General features: G+C 39.4%; 1 protein-coding gene across 5 annotated transcripts in view; it reads right to left on the bottom strand.

The window, feature by feature from the left end:
* Positions 1–19,432, bottom strand: part of MAGI2 (membrane associated guanylate kinase, WW and PDZ domain containing 2) — a 1,505,066-nt gene extending 1,485,634 nt beyond the window's left edge. For all 5 annotated transcript variants that reach the window (XM_060414641.1, XM_060414642.1, XM_060414643.1 and 2 more), the window contains exon 1: positions 18,660–19,432. In XM_060414641.1, the coding sequence (XP_060270624.1) occupies positions 18,660–18,960 (301 nt within the window). In that variant the 5' untranslated portion in view covers positions 18,961–19,432. The remainder of the gene's footprint in view (positions 1–18,659) is intronic.
* Positions 19,433–24,606: the final 5,174 nt, after the last annotated feature.

The following is a 24,606-nucleotide window of genomic DNA, read 5'->3' as shown; positions in this document are numbered from 1 at the left end:
ATAGAGTTCCCTATGCTATACAGTTGATTCTCATTAATCATCTATTTTATACATAGTACCAACAGTGTATATATGTCAATCCCAATCTCCCAATTCATCCCTTATTATTGAGTTCAAGAGTTCCTGATCAAGACTGAGCTTAAACGATAGGAGAAACTTTCAAATGAACCCAAGAAAATTTGTATTTTGAACAGATTACATTTTTTTTAATACCTGAAAGAGAGACTATTCTGGATTTTGAAAGTAAAAACAATTAAGAGGTGAGGCACTAAGGGTTTTAGTAAAGCAGGGGTATGTGAGAGAAAAATAATTTTTTCTTGTTTGTACCCTTTGAGTCCAACCTGTTTAATACACTAGTCACATGAGAAAGTATATGTGGATGGAATGTACTAAGTGGTCAACATACTCTTTCTGTTTTTATTACTAAATATTTTTATTCATTTCCCCTAAGTAACTTCAGCAATGCTTACACTGCAAGGCTGTTACCTGTGAACTTTTAAGTTCAACATGAATAACTTCAGGAAATGTAACATAAATACTTAAACTCAAAAATAAAAAAATTAATTGATTTACCTATCAACCAAATACATCAAAATATCAAGTGGAAAAAAAGGAGAACATAATCTCAGTAAAAAAATATGTATTGCATTTTTCTTGACTGAGCTCTTATTTCTGATTACTCAATTTAAAAATATTTTTAAAGGGATGGGACACAAATACCATTTTATTACTAATTTACTATGAAACACTTAATCTACCACATCTACATTTTCCTTAGTCCTCAAACAGAGCAATTTTCTCTGCTAAAACAGCCTAAAACAATTCTCCTCCTAGATGAAAACCTCCCTCCTGGAGCAAAAGAACTAATTTAATTCTCCCAATAAAGAAAATTTCAGTGTAACTAACCTTCTAAGCTATCATCTGATACTGGAGGTCTGTGGCAATGTCATTATGCCTCAATCATTAGTAGCTAAGTTCTCTTGGATATTGATAGGCAACCTGGTTTTTGCAGGGCTTATATTATTTTGAATCAAATAAGCATAGGCTACATATGTTACATATGCTTAACTATTTAACACATAACTTTCAAATTAAACAGATTTCTTTCACAACAGTTTTAGTGTAAGGATGGAACTGAGACACAAGATAAATTTTGTGAGTTAATCACGGGCAAGAATGCATCTAAGAACAAAATAGGGCATATCTTGAGGGAAAAATAACTTTTAGCAAAATAAGTCTCATAATGGATGATGTAGGTAGTGATCATGTTGCCAAAATTCTACCACAACATAATATAAAGATGTGTCAGTTCAGTCACTCAGCAGTATCTGACTGTTTGCAACCCCATGTCGCAGCATGCCAGGCCTCCCTGTCCATCACCAACTCCTGGAGTTTACCCAAATGCATGTCCATTAAGTCAGTGATGGCATCTAACCATCTCATCCTCTGTCGTCTCTTTCTCCGCCTGCCTTCAATCTTTCCCAACATCAGGGTCTTTTCAAATGAGTCAGTTCTTCGCATCAGGTGGCCAAAGGATTGGAGTTTCAGCTTCAACATCAGTCCTTCCAATGAACACTCAGGACTGATCTCCTTTAGGATGGACTGGTTGGATGTCCTTGCAGTTCAAGGGACTCTCAAGAGTCTTCTCCAACACCACAGTTCAAAAGCATCAATTCTTCAGCACTCAGCTTTCTTTATAGTCCAACTCTCACATCCATACATGTGAGACATCTCACATGACTACTGGAAAAACCATAGCCTTGACTAGACTGACCTTTGTTGACAAAGTAATATCTCTGCTTTACCTGTTTGAATGCAGAGTTCCAAAGAATAGCAAGGAGAAATAAGAAAGCCTTCCTCAGTGATCAGTGCAAAGAAATAGAGGAAAACAACAGAATGGGAAAGACTTGAGATCTCTTCAAGAAAATTAGAGATACCAAGGGAACATTTTGTGCAAAGATGGGCTCAATAAAGGACAGAAATGGTATAGACCTAACAGAAGCAGAAGATATTAAGAAGAGGTGGCAAGGATACACAGAAGAACTGTACAAAAAAGATCTTCACAACCCATATAATCATGATGGTGTGATCAGTCACCTAGAGCCAGACATCCTAGAATGTGAAGTCAAGTGGGCCTCAGAAAGCATCACTATGAACAAAGCTAGTGGAGGTGATGGAATTCCAGTTGAGCTATTTCAAATCCCAAAAGATGATGTTCTGAAAGTGCTGCACTCAGTTTGCCAGCAAATTTGGAAAACTCAGCAGTGGCCACAGGACTGGAAAATGTCAGTTTTCATTCCAATCCCAAAGAAAGGCAATGACAAAGAATGCTCAAACTACCACACAATTGCACTCATCTCACACACTAGTAAAGTAATGCTCAAAATTCTCCAAGCCAGGCTTCAGCAATACACGAACCATAAACTTCCAGATGTTCAAGCTGGTTTTAGAAAAGGCAGAGGAATCAGAGATCAAATTGCCAACATCCACTGGATCATCGAAAAAGCAAGAAAGTTCCCCCAAAACATCTATTTCTGCTTTATTGACTATGCCAAAGCCTTTGACTGTGTGGATTCACAATAAACTGTGGAAAACTCTCCTAGAAACCCTCAATATCAATGATGCATTGCCTTTTTCTCTAGAAGAATCCTCCTACTCTCCTCACATGATCCCCTACTCAAGTATTCTCTTTTCCATGAATTGTTGTTCGGAATCTCAGGAGAGACCAAAAACCCTTCTCCCAGGTATAGGTCTTCTGAAATATTTATTGCATTCAAAATTCTTTTTACAGTAGTTGTTAAATAAAACTGAACATTAATATACAGTATGTATGATAACTATAATAATATCAAACACTACAGATGTGACATATACATATTACATATATATAATATTGAATCTATACTATACTCCAGGCCTTAGGCTAAACATCCTATAGGTATTACAACATTTATTCCTCATAACATTTGTGCAAAGTAAGTTTGTAATGTTACCTATTTTTACAAAGGATGGAACTGATATAGAGATGTAAAAATAATTTGTTCAATTCACAACTAGTATGAAGAATAAAGCTGTGAGTGGAATCCACACTTGTCTGTTTCCAAAGCTCTGTGCTCTTAACTATATACTACATTATGAAATTTCTAGCACAGGATCAAGAGTTACACACCTTACTATAATCATTGTCTAGCACAGTGCCTAGAACATAGCACAACATTAAAACATATACAGAGTTTATGCAACTATTTGAACTGTAATCAATGTTGCAGAATACTAAGGACTCCTATATTTCTGTATATTTACTCCATATTTCTTCATTTTATTCCATATTTCTTCTCCAAAATGTTTTTCCTTACCTTTTATTCTGATTACATAATGGATGCTATCTTTAAAAGATAAAAGAACCTTCTTAATGATTTTTAACTTAGGCCACATACACGTACCATAGGATGAACTACTTGAGGACATAGATGATATCTTAATGAAGTCATATTCATCTTTTTGTCACCAGTCTCTAGTTCAATGCCAGACAGAGAATAGGTTACCAATGAATGTTCTCTAAATAATGATTTACTTTTGCATTCCAGTCCCCTATAATGAAAAGAACATCTGTCTTGGGTGTTATAAGCTCTTGTACGTCTTCATAGATCCGTTCAACTTCATCTTCTTCAGCATTACTGGTTGGGGAATAGACTTGGATTATTTTGGTACTGAATGGTTTGTCTTGGAAATGAACAGAGATCATTCAATCATTTTGGAGATTGCACCCAAGTACTGCATTTTGGAATCTTTCATTGACTATGAGGGCTACTCAATGTCTTCTAAGGGATTCTTGCCCACAGTAGTAGATATAAGGTCATCTTCACCAATTCCAGTCTATTTTAGCTCACTGATTCCTAAAATGTCGATGTTCACTCTTGCCATCTCCTGTTTGACCACTTCCAATTTCCCTTGATTCATAGACCTAACATTCCAAGTTCCTATGCAATGTTGTTCTTTACAGCATTGTACTTTACTTCCATCACCAGTCACATCTGGCTGTTTTTGCTTTGGCTCCATCTCTTCATTCTTTCTGGATTTGTTTCTTCACTGTTCTCCAGTAGTATATTGGGCACCTACCAACCTAGAGAGTTCATCTTTCAGTGTCCTATCTTTTTGCCTTTTCATACTTTTCATGGGGTTCTCAAGGGAAGAATACTGAAGCGGTGTGCCATTCCCTTATTCAGTGGACCACATTTTCTGAGAACTTTCCACCATGATCCATCCATCATGGGTGGCCCTACACAGCATGTCTCATGGTTTCACTGAACTAGACAAGGCTGTAGTCCATGTGATCAGCAAAAACAAGACCGGGAGCTGACTATGGCTCAGATTATGAACTCCTTATTCCAAATACATACTTAAACTGAAGAAAGTAGGGAAAACCACTAGAACATTCAGACATGACCTAAATCAAATCCTTTATGATTATACAGTAGAAGTGACAAATAGATTCAAGGGATGAGATCTGAGAGCCAGAGTGTCTGAAGAATTATAGACAGAGGTTCGTGACATTGTACAGGAGGCAGTGATCAATACCATCCCCAATAAAAAGAAATGCAAAAAAAGCAAAATGGTTGTCTAAGGAGGCCTTAAAAATAGCTGAGAAAAGAAGAGAAGCTAAAGGCAAAAGAGAAAAGGAAAGATATACCCATCTGAATACAGAGTTAGAAAGAATAGCAAAGAGAGATAACAAAACCTTCCTCAGTGATCAATGCAAAGAAACAGAGGAAAATGATAGAATGCAAAAGACTAGAGATCTCTTCAAGAAAATTAGAGATACCAAGGGAACTTTTCGTTCAAAGATGGGCACAATAAAGGACAGAAATGGTATAGTCCTAACAAAAGCAGAAGATATTAAGAAGAGGTGGCAAGGATACACAGAATATCTATACAAAGAAAATCTTCATGACCCAGATAACCATGATGGTGTGATCACTCACCTAGAGCCAGACATCCTGGAATGCAGAGTCCACTGGGCCTTAGGAAGCATCACTATGAACAAAGCTAGTGGAGGTGATGGAATTCCAGTAGAGCTATTTCAAATCCTAAAAGATGATGCTGTGAAAGTGCTACACTCAATATGCCAGCACATTTGGAAAACTCAGCAGTGGCCACAGGACTGGAAAAGGTCAGTTTTCATTCCAATCCCAAACAAAGGCAATACCAAAGAATACTCAAATTACCATACAATTGCACTCATCTCACATGCTAGCAAAGTAATGTTTAAAATCCTCCAAGCCAGGCTTCAACATTACGTGAACCTTGAAATTCCAGATGTTCAAGCTGGATTTAGAGAAGGCAGAAGAATCTGAGATCAAATTGCCAAAAATCAAGAGAGTTCCAGAAAAACATCTATTTCTGCTTTACTGACTATGCCAAAGCCTTTGACTGTGTAGATCACAAGGGCTACCAAAGCACCTTACCTGCCTCCTGAGAAATCTGTATGCAGGTCAAGAAGCAACAGTTAGAACTAGACATGGAACAACAGACTGGTTCCAAGGAGGAAAAGCAGTATGTCAAGGCTGTATATTGTCACCCTGCTTATTTAACTTATATGCAGAGTACATCATGAGAAACGCTGGGCTGGATGAAGCATAAGCTGGAATCAAGATTGCCAGGAGAAATATCAATAACCTCAGGTATGGAGATGACACCACGCTTATGGCAGAAAGCAAAGAGGAACTAAAGAGCCTCTTGATGAAAGTGAAAGAAGAGAGTGAAAAAGTTGGCTTAAAGCTCAGCATTCAGAAAACGAAGATCATGGCATCTGGTCCCATCACTTCACGGCAAATCGATTGGGAAACAATGGAAACAGTGACAGACTTTATTTTGCGGGGCTCCAAAATCACTGCAGATGGTGACTGTAGCAATGAAAATTAAAAGATACTTGCTCCTTGGAATAAAAGTTATGACTAACCTAGACAGCATATTAAAAAGCTGAGACATTACTTTGTCAACAAAGGTCCATCTAGTCAAGGCTATGATTTTTCCAGTAGTCATGTATGGATTGAGAGGTGGACTATAAAGAAAGCTGAGCGCCAAAGAATTGATGCTTTTGAACTGTGATGTTGGAGAAGACTCTTGAGAGTCCCTTGGACTGCAAGGACATCCAACCAGTTCATCCTAAAGAAGATCAGTCCTGGGTGTTCACTGGAAGGACTGATGTTGAAGTTGAAACTCCAATACTTTGTCCACCTGACGGGAAGGACTGACTCATTCGAAAAGACTGTGATGCTGGGAAAGATTGAAGGCAGGAAGAGAAGGGGATGACAGAGGATGAGGTGGTTGGATGGTATCACTGACTGGATGGACATGAGTTTGAGTAAGCTCTGGGAGTTGGGGATGGACAGGGAAGCCTGGCATGCTGCAGTCCGTGGGGAGGTAAAGAGTCGGACATGACTGAATGACTAGACTGAACTGAAATAATAACTAGATGAATTCTAGCTCTAGAAAAATGGTGTTGGAACATTTCTGATGAGTCAGTTTACAATTATACACTCCTGGATTGGTGGCATAGACATTTGTAAACATTATATAATTCAAAAAATATTTCTAGTTGTTTCTGGCAGGCATTGGTGGGTATATTTTTGTAGTTGATTTATTTTCTTGATTATGTTCTATTTTGGATATTGTTAAAATAACTCTTTGTTCCACATAATGTACTTCTGAATATTTATAGTTTTCTGTAATTTAAAACAGAGGTCCAACCAGATAAAACTTAGTGAGATAATGGAGACACACCTAGAATTTGAGTGAATTTGTGTAACAAGAATATACATCTTGGTTTATTCTCCAAATAGATTTCTGTTTCTGAAAGATATTCAGTAATGCTTCCCAAAACAATAAAATGGCAATAAAATAGCTATTTGTATACCATTTTTCAGTTATATCTGTCAAAAGACTTTGGTCTCAAAATAACAGAAAACCCAATCCAAATGGTTCAACATATCTTATGTACTGTTAGCTCAATAACAAAAAGTCTTAAGAAAAGACTAGTTCTGGGCTCATTATTTTAGCAGATTATCACTCAGTTCAGATTGTCACTCAGTTCAGCCATTCTCCACCGCTGGTCTTCTCCTCAAGATCACAAGATGGCTCCAGTGGCTCCAGGTATCACCTCCATATATAGCAACTTTCATAGAAAAATGAATATATTTGTCCTGGATCTTATTTCTGAGAAACTAAAAAGCTTGTCAGAAAGTCCACAAAGGGATTAACTTTACTTTTCATTACTTAGAACTGAGTTATAAGCCATTTCCTAAAGCAGTCACTGGCAAAGAGATGGAATTACCATGCTTGATTTAGACTACTTTAAATTCATCCCCTTGGGATAAGGCTGACATAATACAAAGCACGTGGCACAGCATCACATCATTGTGTAGTTCAGTTCAGTTCAGTTCAGTTCATTCGCTCAGTTGAGTCCGATTCTTTGCGACCCCATGAATTACAGCACGCCAGGCCTCCCTGTCCATCACCATCTCCCGGAGTTCACTAAGACTCATGTCCATCGAGTCAGTGATGTCATCCAGCCATCTCATCCTCTGTCGTCCCCTTCTCCTCCTGCCCTCAATCCCTCCCAGCATCAGAGTCTTTTCCAATGAGTCAATTCTTCGCATGAGGTGGCCAAAGTACTGGAGTTTCAGCTTTAGCATTCCTTCCCAAGAAATCCCAGGGCTGATCTCCTTCAGAATGGACTGATTGGATCTCCTTGCAGTCCAAGGAACTCTCAAGAGTCTTCTCCAACACCACAGTTCAAAAGCATCAGTTCTTCATTGCTCAGCCTTCTTCACAGTGCAACTCTCACAGAGAGTTTAATAAAACTGGCATTCTGTTCAGTAAGGAATGAGGGGATGGGGAAAGAAGAAATGCATCCCAGATAGACAATCAACAATGTCTCTAATACCTTTGTGACTTTCTAAAGTCTATCTGAAAACATACTCAACAGAAGCAAAACCACTCAATGCTGAAGTGAATTTCCCCAAAGATAAAGGGTCTTATGATGCTCTTAATGGGCTTCCCTGGTGGGTCAGAGGTTAAAGCATCTGCCTGCAATGTGAGAGACCTGGGTTCGTTTCCTGGGTCGGGAAGATCCCCTGGAGAAGGAAATGGCAACCCACTCCAGTATTCTTGCCTGGAGAATCCCGTGGACAGAGGAGCCTGGTGGGCTATAGTCCATGGGGTCTTAATACTAGACAATGAAGAATTTCCAATTAATTTTGATATAAGAATATAAAAGGATTTTTTTTTTTGATTCACAGTAGTATGTTAGCACACTTCTTGGGCTATCAAAGTGAAAGTGAAGTCGCTCAGTCATGTCCGACTCTTTGTGACCCCATGGACTGTAGCCTACCAGGCTCCTCCCTCCATGGGATTCTCCAGGCAAGACTACTGGAGTGGGTTGCCATTTCCTTCTCCAGGGGATCTTCCCGACCCAGGGATTGTCCTGGGCTATCAAAGACATCATAAATTTTAAACAGTTTTTAGTAAAGCTTATGGTATACGTATACTTCACAAATTCATATATATCCACTCCAAAGTAAATTAATTTGACATAAGGAAACTAGATACAAATTAAAACCTCAATGTAATTCAAAATATCATATTCTCCATTTCATGACAAAATCCTTTAGGACTCAATTAAGCTTGGTTTTTCTTGACATTTTCAAATTCTCCATAAAGCAACATTAGTACCTATATTTTAACTAGATAAGTTAAGAATCATTTAACTTATTTTTAAATGATTAATTCTTTAGAATTATAATGTATCAAATACTCATTGGACTTCCATTGTGGCTCAGTTGGTAAACAATCTGCCTGAAATGTGGGAGACCTGAGTTTGATCCCTGGTTGGGAAGATCCCCTAAAGAAGGGAAAGGCTACCCACTTCAGTATTCTGGCCTGGAGAACTCCATGGACTGTATAGTTCATGGGGTCACAAAGAGTCAGACATGATTAAGCAACTTTCACATATACTCAGAGCATGTTGGATTCAGTCCTCTCATTTTATTCTGAGACAGCTAAACCAGTGCAATTTAAATTTCTCTGTAAATATGTTATCAAGTTCATGAATAAGCATGCTCCTTATCTCTGTCCCTTCTTTACATTATATCACATTAACATTAGGACATTATCTTAGGCATCCTAGTCCACCAGCCACTTAGTGACATAAATAAAAATGACTAAAATCCAAACTGCTAAACTATTATCATTTCTTAACAACCAATATATATGCAATACAGAAATCATCTGGGTACTCAATGTCATTATGTCTTTTAGGTCTCTCATTATCATAGTTAATAAGGGTTTACAAATACCAATCATAGTTGAAAATTTATGAGTGCCTGTGCAAGCTTTTCAGCTAGATTTGTCACACATGGAATATTTTTATGTAACTCTTTCACTAAAACCAGACTGTCCTCTTACATGTATAAATGCTGTTCCAGGACTATCAATTTAAAAACTGGGACTGACAGACTTCCCCAGCAGTCTAGTGGTTGAGACTCTTCACTTCCACTGTAATGGGTTTGATTCCTGGTCAGGGAACTAGGATACCACACACTGCATGGCGTGGGCAAAAAATAACTTTAAAAAGTGGCATTGAACTTTACTGTTTCAAAAATGTGTGTGTGTGTGTGCATTCATACACACATGTGGGTGCATTTCATGTACGCAAAGAAGCAGAACAGACAAATTTGCTATTCACTAGAGTGACTCTCCCACAATGAACTGAAGAAAAGGAAAGCAAAGGTACTTCCAACCAAAGAGGAAAATGAGATGATGTTAGAGATAATGTTTCAGAAGAACTACTAAGAGGGAAGATTTTAGATGGGTAAGAGCATCTTTGATAACATTCCTGCTCTTCCAGAGAGGAACTGACTTCTTTCTATCTACTTAGACCTCAGTCCTAATAAAATGGTCATCCACTAAGTACATGAGTTGTCAAGAGGAAAGATTACAGTTACTCATGATCCGAGTGCTTTTGGAAATAAGCCACAATTTTTGTGACCCTTTAAGTCTTGTTACTTATTTAATAGAGTAAATTTGACATGTAAGGTCCTGTAAATCTGAGGTGTACAGCACATGTTACTTTGATATATTTATATGTTTGTAATATGTTACCAATGTAATGATATTTATCACATTATATAATAAAAGATTATATATAACATTTTGAAACACAATGTAATGTGAAAATAGAAAAATAAAATACATACTCTTTTTTTCTCATTTTCTCTTCTTTTATTTTTCTTTTTTCTTCTCTTACACTGTCCCTCCCCTTGTTGAATTTTTTTTCTTTTCTTTTTTTAAATTTATTTTTATTTTATTTTACTTTACAATACTGTATTGCTTTTGCCCTATATCAACATGAATCTGCCATGAGTGTACACGTGTTCCCAATCCTGAATCCCCCTCCTACCTCCCTCCCCATATCATATAAGAAACGAATCGCCAGTCTAGGTTCGATGCATGATACAAAATATACACTCTTTATTAAACAAATTTGCTTCTTCCTATTTCATTTCACAGGAACTTAATAAAACCCATGGCTGATTCTACTTGTTTTACTTAGTATGAACAGAATGCTAGATTTCTAATTTATATTCACTTAAAACTTTGATATAGTTCCATGTATTTTGGCATCTAGTATCACTGCTAAAAGTCTAGAAAGCTTATTATCTTAGTGATTAAAAAAAACAAATGATGCTTGAAACATCTGATCCAATTCTGAGAATATAAAGAAATACTATACTGTAAAAAAAAAAGGAATTAACATGTGATACAGTATTATTAACTAAAGTACAGATTTTGTTCAAATTTCACAAAATTTTATGCTAGTGTCTATTATTTGTTTTCATACCCTATTTTCAAGATTCCACACTGTTATTTAGTTGCATTGAGCAGCTTCAGCTGCATGCAACAAATTCTGTTAAATTCTCTTTTCATTTTTATTGTCACAGATATTTTCTAATTTTCCTTGTTATGGCTTCTTAGATATTGCCACCATTCAAAAGTGGATATTTAATTTCCAAATGCATGGGATTTGTAAAGTATCCTCGATATTAATTTCTCATTCTGATATAATTTCTCATTTAAATACTTTCTTCTCTGCTTCCCATCCATGCTTTTTTTAGCCTTCTAACTTTATTGAGGCTTTCAATGGCTAGTCAAAGGTTTCTCTTGATAAATGTCACATTGCACTTGAAAATATGTAGATTATTTTCAAATGTCTTTTGATATAGATTTCTTCCACAGTGATAAAAGAACAAACTGTATGGTTGCAATACCTTTAGACCATGAAATTTTTGCACCTTGTTTTATGTCCCTGAATATGTTCCAATGTCTCCAAGTTTACAGTCTATGGGAACATGAATAGAATTTGTATCTCACTGTTGTGTGAAAATTGTATAAATCTTAATTATGTTGTATTGGTTCATGATTTTTAGTTCTACTATACCCTTCTACTTTTCCATATATTCATTCTATTAAGTTTTGAGAGGTTGATATTGAAATTCCAAACTAAATATCTTAATTTATCTACTTAAAAAATAATATTAATATATAGCAGAACTATGAGATTTCCCTGGTGGCACAGCAGTAAAGAATTTGCCTAAAAATCAGGAGTCATAGGAGATGCTGGTTCGATCCCTGGGTTAGAAAGATCCCCTGGAGGCGGCCATGGCAACCTACTCTAGTATTCTTGCCTGGAGAGTCCCATGAACAGAGGAGCATGGTTGACTACAGTCCATGTGACTATAGGTCACAAAATGTCAGACCTGACTAAAGAGACTTGGCATACATACACGCATAGAGGAACTATATGTAACTTTCCAATTTCCAAGTCTCCTGTAAGTAAATGTATTATTATACTTTCATAATTTGAAAAAGAAAAAAGAAAAAGAAAAAAGTAAAACCCATGGCTATTTATAGAAAAATCTCTGATTTCATATGTACAAGTTTCACTAAACTCAGCTAAAAGGTTCAAAAAATTATTCCATAAATTTTATCATCAGAGAAATCAATATCTTCAAAATATCTTTTACTTCACACTATAAAGGTTTACTCTTTCTTCTGTCGCATATCCATTTGCAGCCATTATTGAATACATGACGACTGCCATGATTTTAAAAGTGAAAAAAATGTTTAAGTAAACCAACATAACTGAAAATAACACAAAGACTGACATGGATTCATGTAACAATTACAGGGAAAAATGTTTTGTAAGGTAAAACAAGCCATAAAATTATGTTAAGTATTGAACAAAATCTAATCACTCACTTAAAATATGCATTCATCATCCTCCTTTATCCTTGAAAATAGATGCACTGGATGTATCTGAGTTAATATTCAATCAGTTGTCCAAAAAAGGAAATTATTTTCCTGTTACTTCTAGACAATCCAAAGCAGACAATACTGTTTATTAACTTTAAAACAAATTTCTAAAGCTTAAATTAAAATTTTTGATTAATATATTTTAAAATTAATTAAAAATTAATTTCCAGATAGGGTCTTTTTAAATCGAATTTGTAACATATCAATGAAATGTAATAACAGAAGCAATTATCAACTTCCTATAAGAATATGACCATTTTAGGGATATGATCGGCTTAAAACCTATGTAAAGCCTATGTAAAATCAGTAATTATGAAACTATTACTAACTTACCTATACAACAGAGATTATATTAAAGAAATATTGTATCTGTCCTTCCTGTAAACAAAAGAGAGGGAGCTGGGACTGGAATGGGATAATCAACCATAATACTAAGAAAGTTGTAAGGCCCTATTCCGTGCTTTTCATAATAATCAGACTATACTTTAGAAATACTTTTAAAAATTAATATTGGACACTGGACCAGCAAGGTAAATGTTCCTATTGAATTCTAAGATGGGATTAAGTCAGCTTAAATGCTAAAATCACTGGGGGAGGCTGATGGTAGATACACTATTGGTTGCTTCATCTTGAAATTGTTAATATAAAGAATCATTCGTATTGAGCTGCTGACATGCTCACAAATGCAAAGTAAACTTTTAGCTGACTTTGATGTATTTTTCTTTATTTTACATGGTTGACTATGAACACATAGGAATTAATTCTGTTTTTTTATTGCTCTTCTTTATGAGGTTGTGATTTCTAGCTAAGAAATAAAAGTTCTGCCTTAAAACATGATATGTGTATTTAACTCTAGTCACATGTAAGAAGTATAAAATAAATTCCTAAGCTTAAATTAGTGAATTCTAATAGGATTTCTATGCTTGTCAAGCCTAGAGTAAATGATTCAATAAGATATGGGGACAAAGGGAATAAATTATTGAGTAAAAATAAACTATGGCTAGAGTATAAAATAAATATAAAACAGATCTTTACACATAAAGGTGGCATCAGTGAGAGTTATTTTTAAAAGGTGAAAATATGTTCCATTCCATTTAATGGCAGTACTCTTCACATTAATGATTTTCAAAGAAGATTGATTTCACTCTATGGAAAAACTTTAAGACTACAACTTGCAAATTACTCATACTACTAATTAGTCAATCATTTTCTATTTCTCAGTTAGGCTTCAATTAAGTGTAAAATCCTTTGAAAATTAAAAACATTTCATGTCACTAGCTCAAAATGACCAACATGTTTGGAAACACATTTACGAACACTTACATAATGCTTATTATCTGCCAGACACTACATCATTTAAATACATAACTTATTTAATATTCTCAAGATACTATTACTACCCTGGGCTAGATAACTTGTTTATATAGCCAATACCAAGTGGCATACTCGGGATTCAAACCCAGACAATCTACTTGGGAGACTACATTTAAAGCCTACTCTATCACAATTCTTCAGAGAAATGCTTCATCCAGGGACTGCTATGCATTTGAAAGCCATTGTTTAAACTACAGCAGTCAGGGTTGTTCAATGTGAAAACTTTTTGCTCACTATGAGAGTGAATGTGTGAATTTCACGCAGCTAAAAAGGAAAGTGAGCATAAGAAATATGGGAAAAGACTGCACCATATAAATGTTCTAGAAATGTGCTTAGTGCTTAGTCGCTTTGCACAGTTGTGTCTGACTCTCTGCGGCCCTATGGACTGTAGCCCTCCAGGCTCTTCTGTCTATGGAATTTTCCAGGCAAGAATACTGGAGTGGGTTGCCATGCCCTCCTCCAGGGGATCTTCCCTACCCAGGGATTGAAGGGAGTCACTGAGTCTCTCTTGTCTCCTGCATTAGCAGGTGGATTCTTACCACTAGCACCACCTGGGAAGCCCTTAAGAGTAGAAAAGGTGGCACTTAAATACATTAGCTGTGGTTTCACCCCAAAAGTAATCAAACATGACAAAAAAGCACACAGTCATATTTATCATTCAACATCATACTATCTAAATTTTGTACATTAAAAAATATAATGAGAACTATAGTAGTATCCCCCATAAATTATGCCCAAAGATAACTCATTCACCTTGTCCTAAAATTTAAAGATAACTTATCCTAAAATAATTAACTGATCAAATTGCTTAAACAATTCAATAAATTCACATGCTTAGTTTTCTATGGAGGAAAATGAATCTTGGAGAAAATTTGACATAATTTGTTTTCAGCTTTTCAAATAAAGGAAGCACAGAGGTTTAACTCTATGATACTAGCTTGAAGTCAGTCAAAAAGAAGCATGGCTCTTAATAATTGTGGATCTACTTTCCTTTGAAGGTGTCTCTGAACAGAGCAATAAGAGAGAGAGCAATGTATGTCTTCTCTAGAACTGAATTTCAAAGGCTTTATTTGGCCCTTCTTCTACATAGGAAAATTTAGAAAACTTTTTGCCTTTTATTTTCCACTGTGAGATCCTAAAGGGGAAAATAAATTCAGGCTATGCAGGTCCCCATGTGGTTTTACATGCAGCAGCAAGGAATGTAGGACACAAAGGTCTATATAATTGCCTGCAGTGAACATTAGTGCAAATTTTAAAAGAAAAAAAGAAAAACCTTTAGTATTTCAGTACAGATCTTAAAATCATTCAAGAAACTTCCTTCAACTGCATCCATTACATTAATGAGATCACAGAAGAGAACTAGTTTAGAATTAAATATTTTAATGATAAAAATGTATTATAATCTAAAAAGCCATAGTTTATAAAAAATTATAGGATATGAAAATAAATGGTATTTTCATATATGACTCATCACTGTGTGAATTAAAAGCAGTTTAAATTTAAAAAGGAATCTCTTGAATTAAATGGTTTCCAAAAATGGCTTTAAAAACATTTAAATTTTTGTAGAAAAATTACATCTATTTGTTTAGTGTTTCTAAAAATTCTGGTAGTTTACCTTCTTTTAAAATTATGATTATTTAATCTTAAAACAACTGTAAAGGAAAATTGGCCAAACATGTAAATAAAAATTGATTAAACAATGCAATTTTATATGGTGCACTTTTTAATAAACACTCTTGTTATGCAAATTTCTCCTTTTCTTTGCAAAATCTGCCTTAGTTTGCCTGATTATGTACGTAGTTTCTGTATAATACACAGTGTTGAATATTTAAAAATCAGCTATCTATTAGTATTTTAAATAACAACTGCTAAACAAACCATGTTTAAGTTTTTTCAATTATGTTAGTTTATTGGATCTCTAGAAATAAAACTACAGAGCCAAGAATTTCTATGTATTTTTCCAGCACGTGAAATCGGTAATGAAACGCAAGACACACAGACACTATATCTAAGGTTCTGAAATTTTCACTTTTCTCACAATGATAAAGTAAACCGATCTATTATTTGACAAGGGAAAAGAAAGATTTCGACGGTGGGAATAGCATATGAATCACCACACATGGAAGAATATAAAAGCGGATTATATTTTCCACAAAAGCTAAAAGAAGCAATTATTTTTGTTTCTTGGTCAATAGAGATTCAGAAGGTGAATCAGGTTCCTGTGGGAGCTCTGTGAATATCATTATAAGCATCAATCATCAATGACCCAGTGAAATCCAGAACTAAAAGAATGAAAAGAAATTTTCCCTAAATATATCACATTCAGTCATGCCTGACTCTTTGCTACCCCATGGACTGTATAGTCCATGGAATTCTCCAGGCCAGAATACTGGAGTGGGTAGCCTTTTCCTTCTCCAGGAGATTATCCCCACTCAGGGATCAAACCCAGGTCTCCTGCATTGCAGGTGGATTCTTTACCAGCTGAGCCACCAGGGAAGCTCAAGGATACTGGAGTGGGTAGCCTATCCCTTCTCCAGTGGATCTTCCCCACCCAGGAAATGAATGGGGTCTCCTGCATTGCAGGTGGGTTCTTTACCAATTGAACTACCAGAGAACCCCAAATATATCACATTATATGTCTATACTCCATGAGTTCTAAAAACTATAATCTTCTAAATAAAACCTAACATAGAAGTCGAATATCTGAGACTGTCTTGGATCAATTCATGGAAGGATTTACATGAGATCTAGTCCAGGTACCCATCTTACATAGGAATCCATGGTATGTGGTCACTGGCCTCTATAAACACTCACAATTATGGGAGCTAATGAGTTCACAGTATAGTTAACAGATTTTTTTAAAGCTCTGTTAAAATCATCTTAATAAAAGTAAAATGCTTCATCCTTTAAAAATTTCCACAGATTTGTCTTATTTTTGCCCTATACATAATCATAGGATAGTATTTAATGATAGCTTTCATGCCTTCACTTTTCCAAGTTAAAGTCTTTCCACTGGATTTTATAGAATAGATTGACAATACCCCCAAAATCTCCCTTTCTTTCTTTTCTAGCTGCTAGAGCAACAGCCTGTGAAGGTTCATCTCAAAATAGTGTGCTCAGAATGAGTACATTAAAATGTGGTCATAATTACAAACTACAGTGGGATAAACACTTCCCTCATTAGGCTACAATCATTAGTCCAATTTATTAATAACAATATCTTAAAGTTGGCAGCCATTTTCCACTACAAATACCAACCTTGTTGTCAATAAAACCATGGTCATTAATTGTGACATAGACTTCTGGATTCAAAACCAGAACTTCACATTTATATCTATTACTATAAAATAGTATCATGACATCAAATACGCTAACATTAATGCCTATATTCGAGCCTCTGGTATGTCATCTTGGAAAACAGTAAGATATTCTATTTGCCTTCCTACCAAACACATTCTTCAGGTTCATACCGTATTTAACTCTGTGGCCTGACAAAGAAGTCAATGTTCACATTAGCCTATCTCAAGTCATCAGTCACTAACACTCAAGAATCCCCAATTAAAACTTTTTTGTATGGCAGTTTACATTTAAGAAATTTTGCCTGAGGTTTCATTTTTCACTGACTTACTTTTAAAACTGGTTTATAGACAAGAATATCTCCCTAAGAGATATTGTCATGCAGGCAATGACATGCTCAATTCCATCTTTGAATCCGAACAATGTGTCACCAACAACAAATCTTTCGATTTGTGACGCATATACATACATGTCACACAGAATTATGAATATGAGCTACAAAACTTATGATGTGGAAAATGAAGATACACTATTTTATTCCAGCTAAAGTTGTCCTCTTTCCAAGAAACTTTTATCTCTCTTCTCTACTTCAGGACCAGCATTTTCCTATAGGCAAAGACAGTTGCGAGAACTCTGCAGGATCCCATCACAGCCTTCAGCGGAGGCTCATCTAAACCAGGTTGGAGCTGACCGGATCCTCAGTCGAAACCAGAAGGCTTTTTCATCCAGTTCCTCCTTAGAAACACGCCTCCCGCCCCTGCCCCTGCCCAAATCCGAAGCCAGAGGGGAGTCCGACCATAGAGAACTTCCACTCATGAAGACAACCCCATAGTAAAGAACATTCCGGTAACCACGTCTCTCCTCCGACCTCCAACTCTAGAACCCGCAGCTAGCGCCGCGCCTTCCTCGCGAGCCGCCTCCCGCGGGCCGGCTCGGGGTGAGCTCCCGAGTTAGTCAGTGCGCACGTGACGCGCGGTGCCCACATGACACGACCGTGGGCGGGGGAGGGGGACAGAGGAGCGAGGCAGGGAAAAAGTTAAGGCAGACCCGTCAACGCGCCCGAAGCAACCTGCCCCTTCCCTTCTTTGTCAATTAGTGGCTCAGGGATCCCCAAGGTGTCTTCAGTACAGCTACCGAAACGGAGGGCGCCGGTCTCCGTTTGCCCCGTCACCCCCTACTCCTACCGGCCCTGCTGGTGATGCCGCTGCACCCTCGAGTTGTTCCTTCCTCTCTCTCCTGCCCTCCTTTTTCGTTTCTGCCTTCTTTCCTTCCCTAAAAGCTCTTCATCCATTGCGGGCCATGCGGCTGACGCACATTCAATTGCCCTGGGAGCTCGCCGGCACCGCCGAGGTCAGACAAGGCCGAACACCTACCAAACGGGAGGTGGTAACTGCGCAAACAAAGTTGCACGCTGCACCGCAACCGCCCCTCCCTCCCACTGAGCCCCCCATTCTGAGCCCCGGCAAAGCTCACTTGCTCTGCCGGTTCTCGATCGACCTCACCCCACTGTCGCGCAACACACCCCCTTCCACACGCGAGCCCACCCTTCCATGATGCCCCGGCGTCTGGAGCGGTCCAGCCTCCTGGTAAAGCACCGAGCCAGCCGCTGCGCTTACCTTGCTTGACACACTTGAGCCGGAGGGGGTCCTTGCAGTGTTTGATCACGGCCAGCACGTCCCTGATGGTGAGCCCCGCCACGGGGGTCTCGTTCACTTCCAACAGCAGTTCCTCAGACACCAACTTGCTTCCGCTCTCATAGGCCACCTTGCCCGGCTTCACCTCTCCCAGGTAGGGGAACTGTCCATTCTCGGCGCCCCCCTTCAGTTCAAAACCCAGCTGACCCTCCGGGTTCCTGCCAATGACACTCTCATGGACTTTGCTCGTCCAGTGGCTTTTCTTTTTCAAGCTTTTGGACATGGCAGTGGGGTGAGTCGCCTCAGCTCCTGAGGGATTCCTTTGGGGTAGGGGAGTTGGTGCTGAGAGAATGAGGCTGGAGGAGCCAGGGGGCCAAGAGGTGAGGAGAGCAGACTTTGCCTTCCTCCCCTCTCTGTTCGGTGCTTTCCCTCTTCTTTGGATGGAGTGTGGTCGAGGAAGGGGGAGGATGACAGGGACGGCTGGGCAGAGGTAGGAGAGCTTGGGTGAGGTTGTGCTGTCCCTTGAATGACACTCAAGGCTGTGGCCCCGCAGCAGAGGAGAGCTGTGGTGGTGGCGGCGGCGGCGGCGGCAGCGGCAGCCTGAGCGAGCAGTAGCCGAGCTGGTGAGCGGGTGGAGTGGGGGTGGGGAAGGAGAGTAGGGATGCCGGGGGCCACTCCTGCGTGGTGCGAGTGGGAGCGCGCGCGCGCCTGAGTGTGTGTTGTTAGCTGATATCCATGGTAGCTGCAGTGGCAGTGGCAGGGTCCGCGCGCGCTCGCGCCCTCGCGCGCGCGGCCGACTTGTACTGTACTGGCAGCAGGGGAGGAGGCTTAGCGCCGCTGAGGAGGGAGCGGACTAGAGCGGGGAGGAGGGGCGCGCGCGCGCCGGGTGGGGAGCCGCTTACTGCTGTCTCCGCTCACCCCCCCACCCCCCTCCGCAGCTTGACCCGGTAGTGAAGGCTGAGAGAGAGGCAGGCTGGGTCCGCCTGGCAGCCTACGAGAGGAGGCGGGAGCGGGAAAGGAGGGGAGCCGAGGCCCGGCGTGGGGAGGCCGGCAGGAAGGGCTGCGAGCCCAGCGCGGACCTTTCTTCAGCCTCCCGGCGGCCGAACGCAGCGCTAGGCTGCTGCGCTGTGAGGATGCCCTGACTCAGTGCCGGACGCTGTGGCTGGTGGCGCCGCGAGCCTCCGGGCGTCCGATCCCGGCATGAGAAAGGGCAGAGCTGTGGGACCCGCCCGGCGTGCCCTCGCCCAGGAGGAGGCCTGGGCGCTGCGGGCCAGGTGGAGGCGTCGGAGTTCACTAATTAGACAGGCTTCGTCTCCCACGTTTCAGTCAGACCCGTCTCAAAGTTCTCAGAATTCCTCTCAGAGGAGAGTAAAGTTAGAACTGCAGGCTGGTTTTCCTGTCAGCGCCCGTACCTCGGGTGCAGAAGGGAACTTAGCGGAGGGTTGTCTGGTGAAAGGCATTCCAGGCACCGCGGGGCAGGGGCTTCACTTTTCCAAGTTGGAAGAAGCGGGAAGCAGTGGGGTGGGGGCAGCCGCGGTGAGCAGCCTCCTCAGAGAACTGGGCAGTTTCACGCGGGATCTGCGGCGAGACCGCGGGGCACGCCCTCGTCGCGCGCGCCCTCACAGCCGGGCTGGGAAGAGGGGAAACCCTAAGCTGCCCTGAGGAGACCACCTCCTGCTACACTAAAGGAGAAGGTTCGGAGGGCGACCAGAGCGACAGAACCGGGGCTGAAACTCAGCTCGCTGGTCCGCCACCAGGCTTCTTTACCTTCAGCAAGTTTGCAGCCGGGAGGTGAGGTGACGTCCGGGGCGCCAGGATGCAGGAGGGCCGCTGATTTTTACTCAAAGGCTAATTTTGTGTGAGATGTTAGGAGTGATTTTTAAAATTCCTGTAACTGATAAATGAGTTCCATTTGCTTTACTTTCAAATGATACTTAAAAAAAAAAAAGTTGCACACCCACTCGTCTCTTTAAAGCAAAGCATGAAAAGCATTGAGCGGGTAGGATTCTAGCTGTCTGAGAAGACAGTGTGGGAGGCAAGCGGAACAGTTAAAAATGCTTAGTCGACCCAAACAGAAAGACCAGGTTTGAATTCAGGCTCTGCTACTTAGCAAGAGTGTGATCTTGAGTAAATTGTTGACCTTTCCGTGCCTTAGTTTCCTTATTTGTTAAATAGGATTGACAGTATTAATGTGACAGAACTGTGATAAAGATGAAGCCAGGCAATGTATGCAAAGTGTTTGCCTGACATAAATGAGTAGGCACTCAAAATGATAATTTCCTCCTTTTTGCTTCTCTAGTGTAACTCATTGTTTGGGGATATGGGGGATCAAAAGCAGTCAGAACAGAAGAAATCTTTAAAGAGATGATTTAACCATGTCTTTTTTTTTTTTTTTTTCACTTGAGAAAATGAGTCCTGGATAAATTGGGTTTGATTGATGATTATTCAGTGAGCCAGGGACAGTGCCAGGACAGTGCTCACAATGTCCAGATGTGAGCAAGGCATTTTGTACCAGTTTCACCCAACAAAGTTGGGTTTTAGCATTATTAGACCCAATCCTAAATGGAAATTGATAATGAAAACAGAATACGGGATGAATTTTTAAACACAAACATTATAAATGTTAGTATTACCCATGCATATTAGCTTATAAATGGTCAATTTACTAACGAACATGTATGGCTAATACACTTATAAAGTTCTCCTTTTGTCATTTATTTTTAACATTTATCACGTGTTCTATAGGCTTTATATATATTAATTTATTTCTCCTGGCATCTTAATAAAATGTATACTATTATTATCCCCTTTTATAGATAGGGAAACTGAGGCATACATAGATTAATTTTTGCAAGGCTGCAGATTTAGTCAGTAGTGAAGCTAATATTCCGACTCAAGTGTTTTGACTCAAGACATGGTCTCAGTCACTGCATTGTACACTCCTCCTGTGAAGTTACTATATATCATACTAGTAGTCAGTATATAATGTCCCAGAAGTTGGGTCTGCATTTTATTGTAGAGGTATTTAGGGAAAAAGAAAACAAATGGAGTAGGAATTTGATATAAAAGCATTTTACTATTAGGACCCAAGAGAGTCACTGAAGTGTGTGCCAGCTAATTTAGTGTTTCACATCTCCTAATTCATCTTCTTTGCCCTGAATTGTGATATTAGAGCTGTAACCTGTAAACATTTCTTTGTTTTCAGTTGGTTCAGTGTTAGCACTTGTCAACAGAAGATGCTGGAGGAACACTGTTTATAAAAAGGGTCTCTTTTCTTGTTTCCAGTGCTTTTCTTCTTGCTCCTGTGGTGTAGTAGTCAGTGAGTGGCTTTCTGGCTAGCAGTGTCCTAAAAACCAGTATTGCACACCCTCCAGTAATTTGGGCCCAATCCCCAGTGTGTGGCCTCCTAGCAAGCCTCACCAGCAACCCAGTTGATGGCTTCCTAGGACGTTTCACTGGTCCCCTACCTGGTTTCCTCACCAGCCCGGTTTGTGACAGCTCAACCAATTTCTTGAATATCAAATGGGCCACAGCCACATTATCTCTGATGAGGACATCTCTCAAGCTTTGTAGGATAGAGAGCAAAGATGGGGATGCTTCTTCTAAGTTATTCATCCATGAGTACTCTCCCACAACTCTGGAGGTAGTGGCTGCTCCCTTAATCCACTATTCCTTTATTCTTTAGTGATAGCTTTTCTCTTAAAAGAAGAATTAGTAGTTAATAATTCTTCATATTAAATTTTCCATATTCTAATTTTGGTGTAATTTCTGTCTCCTGACTGGACCTTGACTGATACAAGGTATAAAATCATGTAGACCTCTGAGGAATGCACTTTCTTGAAAATTAGAAGTTGGGGTCTTTTCATTAGCTGTGCAGCCTTAACTAGTTCACTTACCCTGTGAGAACATGTTCCCTCATTTGTAAAAAGGGGGTGAAAATATGTGATAGGGTTGCATGAGCATCATGTCAAATTGGATGCTCTTTGCTGCTGCTGCTACTGCTGCTGCTAAGTTGCTTCAGTCGTGTCCGACTCTGTGCGACCCCATAGACGACAGCCCACGAGGCTCCCCGGTCCCTGGGATTCTCCAGGCAAGAACACTGGAATGGGTTGCCATTTCCTTCTCCAATGCGTGAAAGTGAAAAGTGAAAGTGAAGTCCCTGAGTCATGTCCGACTCTTCAGGACCCCATGGACTGTGGCCCACCAGGCTCCTCCCTCCATGGGATTTTCCAGGCAAAAGTGCTGGATGCTCTTTGCTCTGCTAAGTCACTTCAGTCGTGTCTGACTCTGTGTGACCCCATAGACGGCAGCCCACCAGTCTCCCCCATTCCTGGGATTCTCCAGGCAAGAACACTGGAGTGGGTTGCCATTTCCTTCTCCAGTGCATGAAAGTGAAAAGTGAAAGTGAAGCCACTCAGTCGTGTCTGACCCTCAACGACCCCATGGACTGCAGCCTTCCAGGCTCCTCTGTCCATAGGATTTTCCAGGCAAGAGTACTGGAGTGGGGTGCCATTGCCTGGATGCTCTTTAAATGAGCTTAAATGTGAATGTACTTTAAAACTGTAACATACTATCACAATTAAAGGTTTTAGTTCTCAGTGTAGAAACAGAATAGCAAAGAAGGAGATATTTTAAGAAAAAAATTTAATTACTTGCATTCTGGGAGATTGTTACATTGTTTCCTGGTTGTAGAAGGGACAGCATTTCATGTAAGATTTATTATCATCAAATAAATATATTGTTTGTTGATTGATTTGCTTTGCCTAGCTTTTCAGAGATGAAAGCAAGCAGCTGTGAGTCTTTAAGTTGCTCAGGTTTTCAGGTCTCTGAAAAATATGAGTTAAATTATGACCATTTTGAAATGTTAGATTCAGACTAATTTGGTTACTTTCTGTTCTGATATCCTTCAGATTTGCTTTATTTCTCCTTTGTATCCTTTACCCTTTCTGGGATGAATGCCTCTGTCAAGAAATAATTATTTGTTGCTGAGCACTCTATGTACAGAACATAGCATTAGATGCTTCATGCTATTCCAAAAGAAAAAATAGTTTAGGAATCTTAAAAGTTAAAGAAAAGCATGAGTATTTTCAAACCTTAAAATAGTTCTATGAGATGGATGCTTGCAGCAGACCTAGTCGAGTTCCATCCTAATTCTTTAGAATCTCTTTGATTGAATTTGCCTTACCCCCAACTTCTGTGCTCTTTTACTTCTCAGAGTCAGCCCCTGAGACTTCCTTTGGAAGACTTCCCTAAAGCTACTAGACTCATTTTGCCTTCAGGCACAGAGAGCCAGAGAGAACCACTTGGGAGTTCACTTCCCTCCTAGGACACCGCTTGCCAAGGTCTTCCCTACACAGTATAAAAGCCTCTAGTAATAAGAAAATCTGAAGTGTAATTTACACCCCACGGCTCCCTTGCAGGATCATGCTGATGCTAGGATTTTGCCTGAAATCACTTCCCTATCTTGCTTACTCTCTGATTTATGTGTTTTTCTTGAAAGTGTTTTCTTAATGAAACACTTGCCTACAATCCTGGCCTAAGATTGCTATTCCTTTTTTAAGATGGGGGAACTGAGTCTCTAGCACTTTAAATTGCCAGAAGTCTCACTATCAATAAGGGGTGAATTTGTGAATGATCCATGTCTGTGTAACTGTAAAACTCCTACTTCCAGTGCTTTATTACATTTAAAGTCCCTAATACTGAGTATTTTAAAATTTGACTGTCTGAACAGAGGTGGACACAAAGTTCAGTAATTGATTGATCAACAGATATAAAAATTATATTTATGTATTAAGAGATCTTTAAGTATATGAGAAGAAAATATAAAGAACCATTGACAGTAAGACCTAAGTATGGTATATCTCACTTAGGAAAACCTTCACTTATAAAGGGTGAAACCTTTATACAGCTCTGCCTGACCAGAGCTCTG

This window comes from Ovis aries, chromosome 4 (assembly GCF_016772045.2).
Source record: "Ovis aries strain OAR_USU_Benz2616 breed Rambouillet chromosome 4, ARS-UI_Ramb_v3.0, whole genome shotgun sequence".
Taxonomy (NCBI): domain Eukaryota; kingdom Metazoa; phylum Chordata; class Mammalia; order Artiodactyla; family Bovidae; genus Ovis; species Ovis aries.
This window is presented reverse-complemented; position numbering and strand designations above follow the sequence as displayed.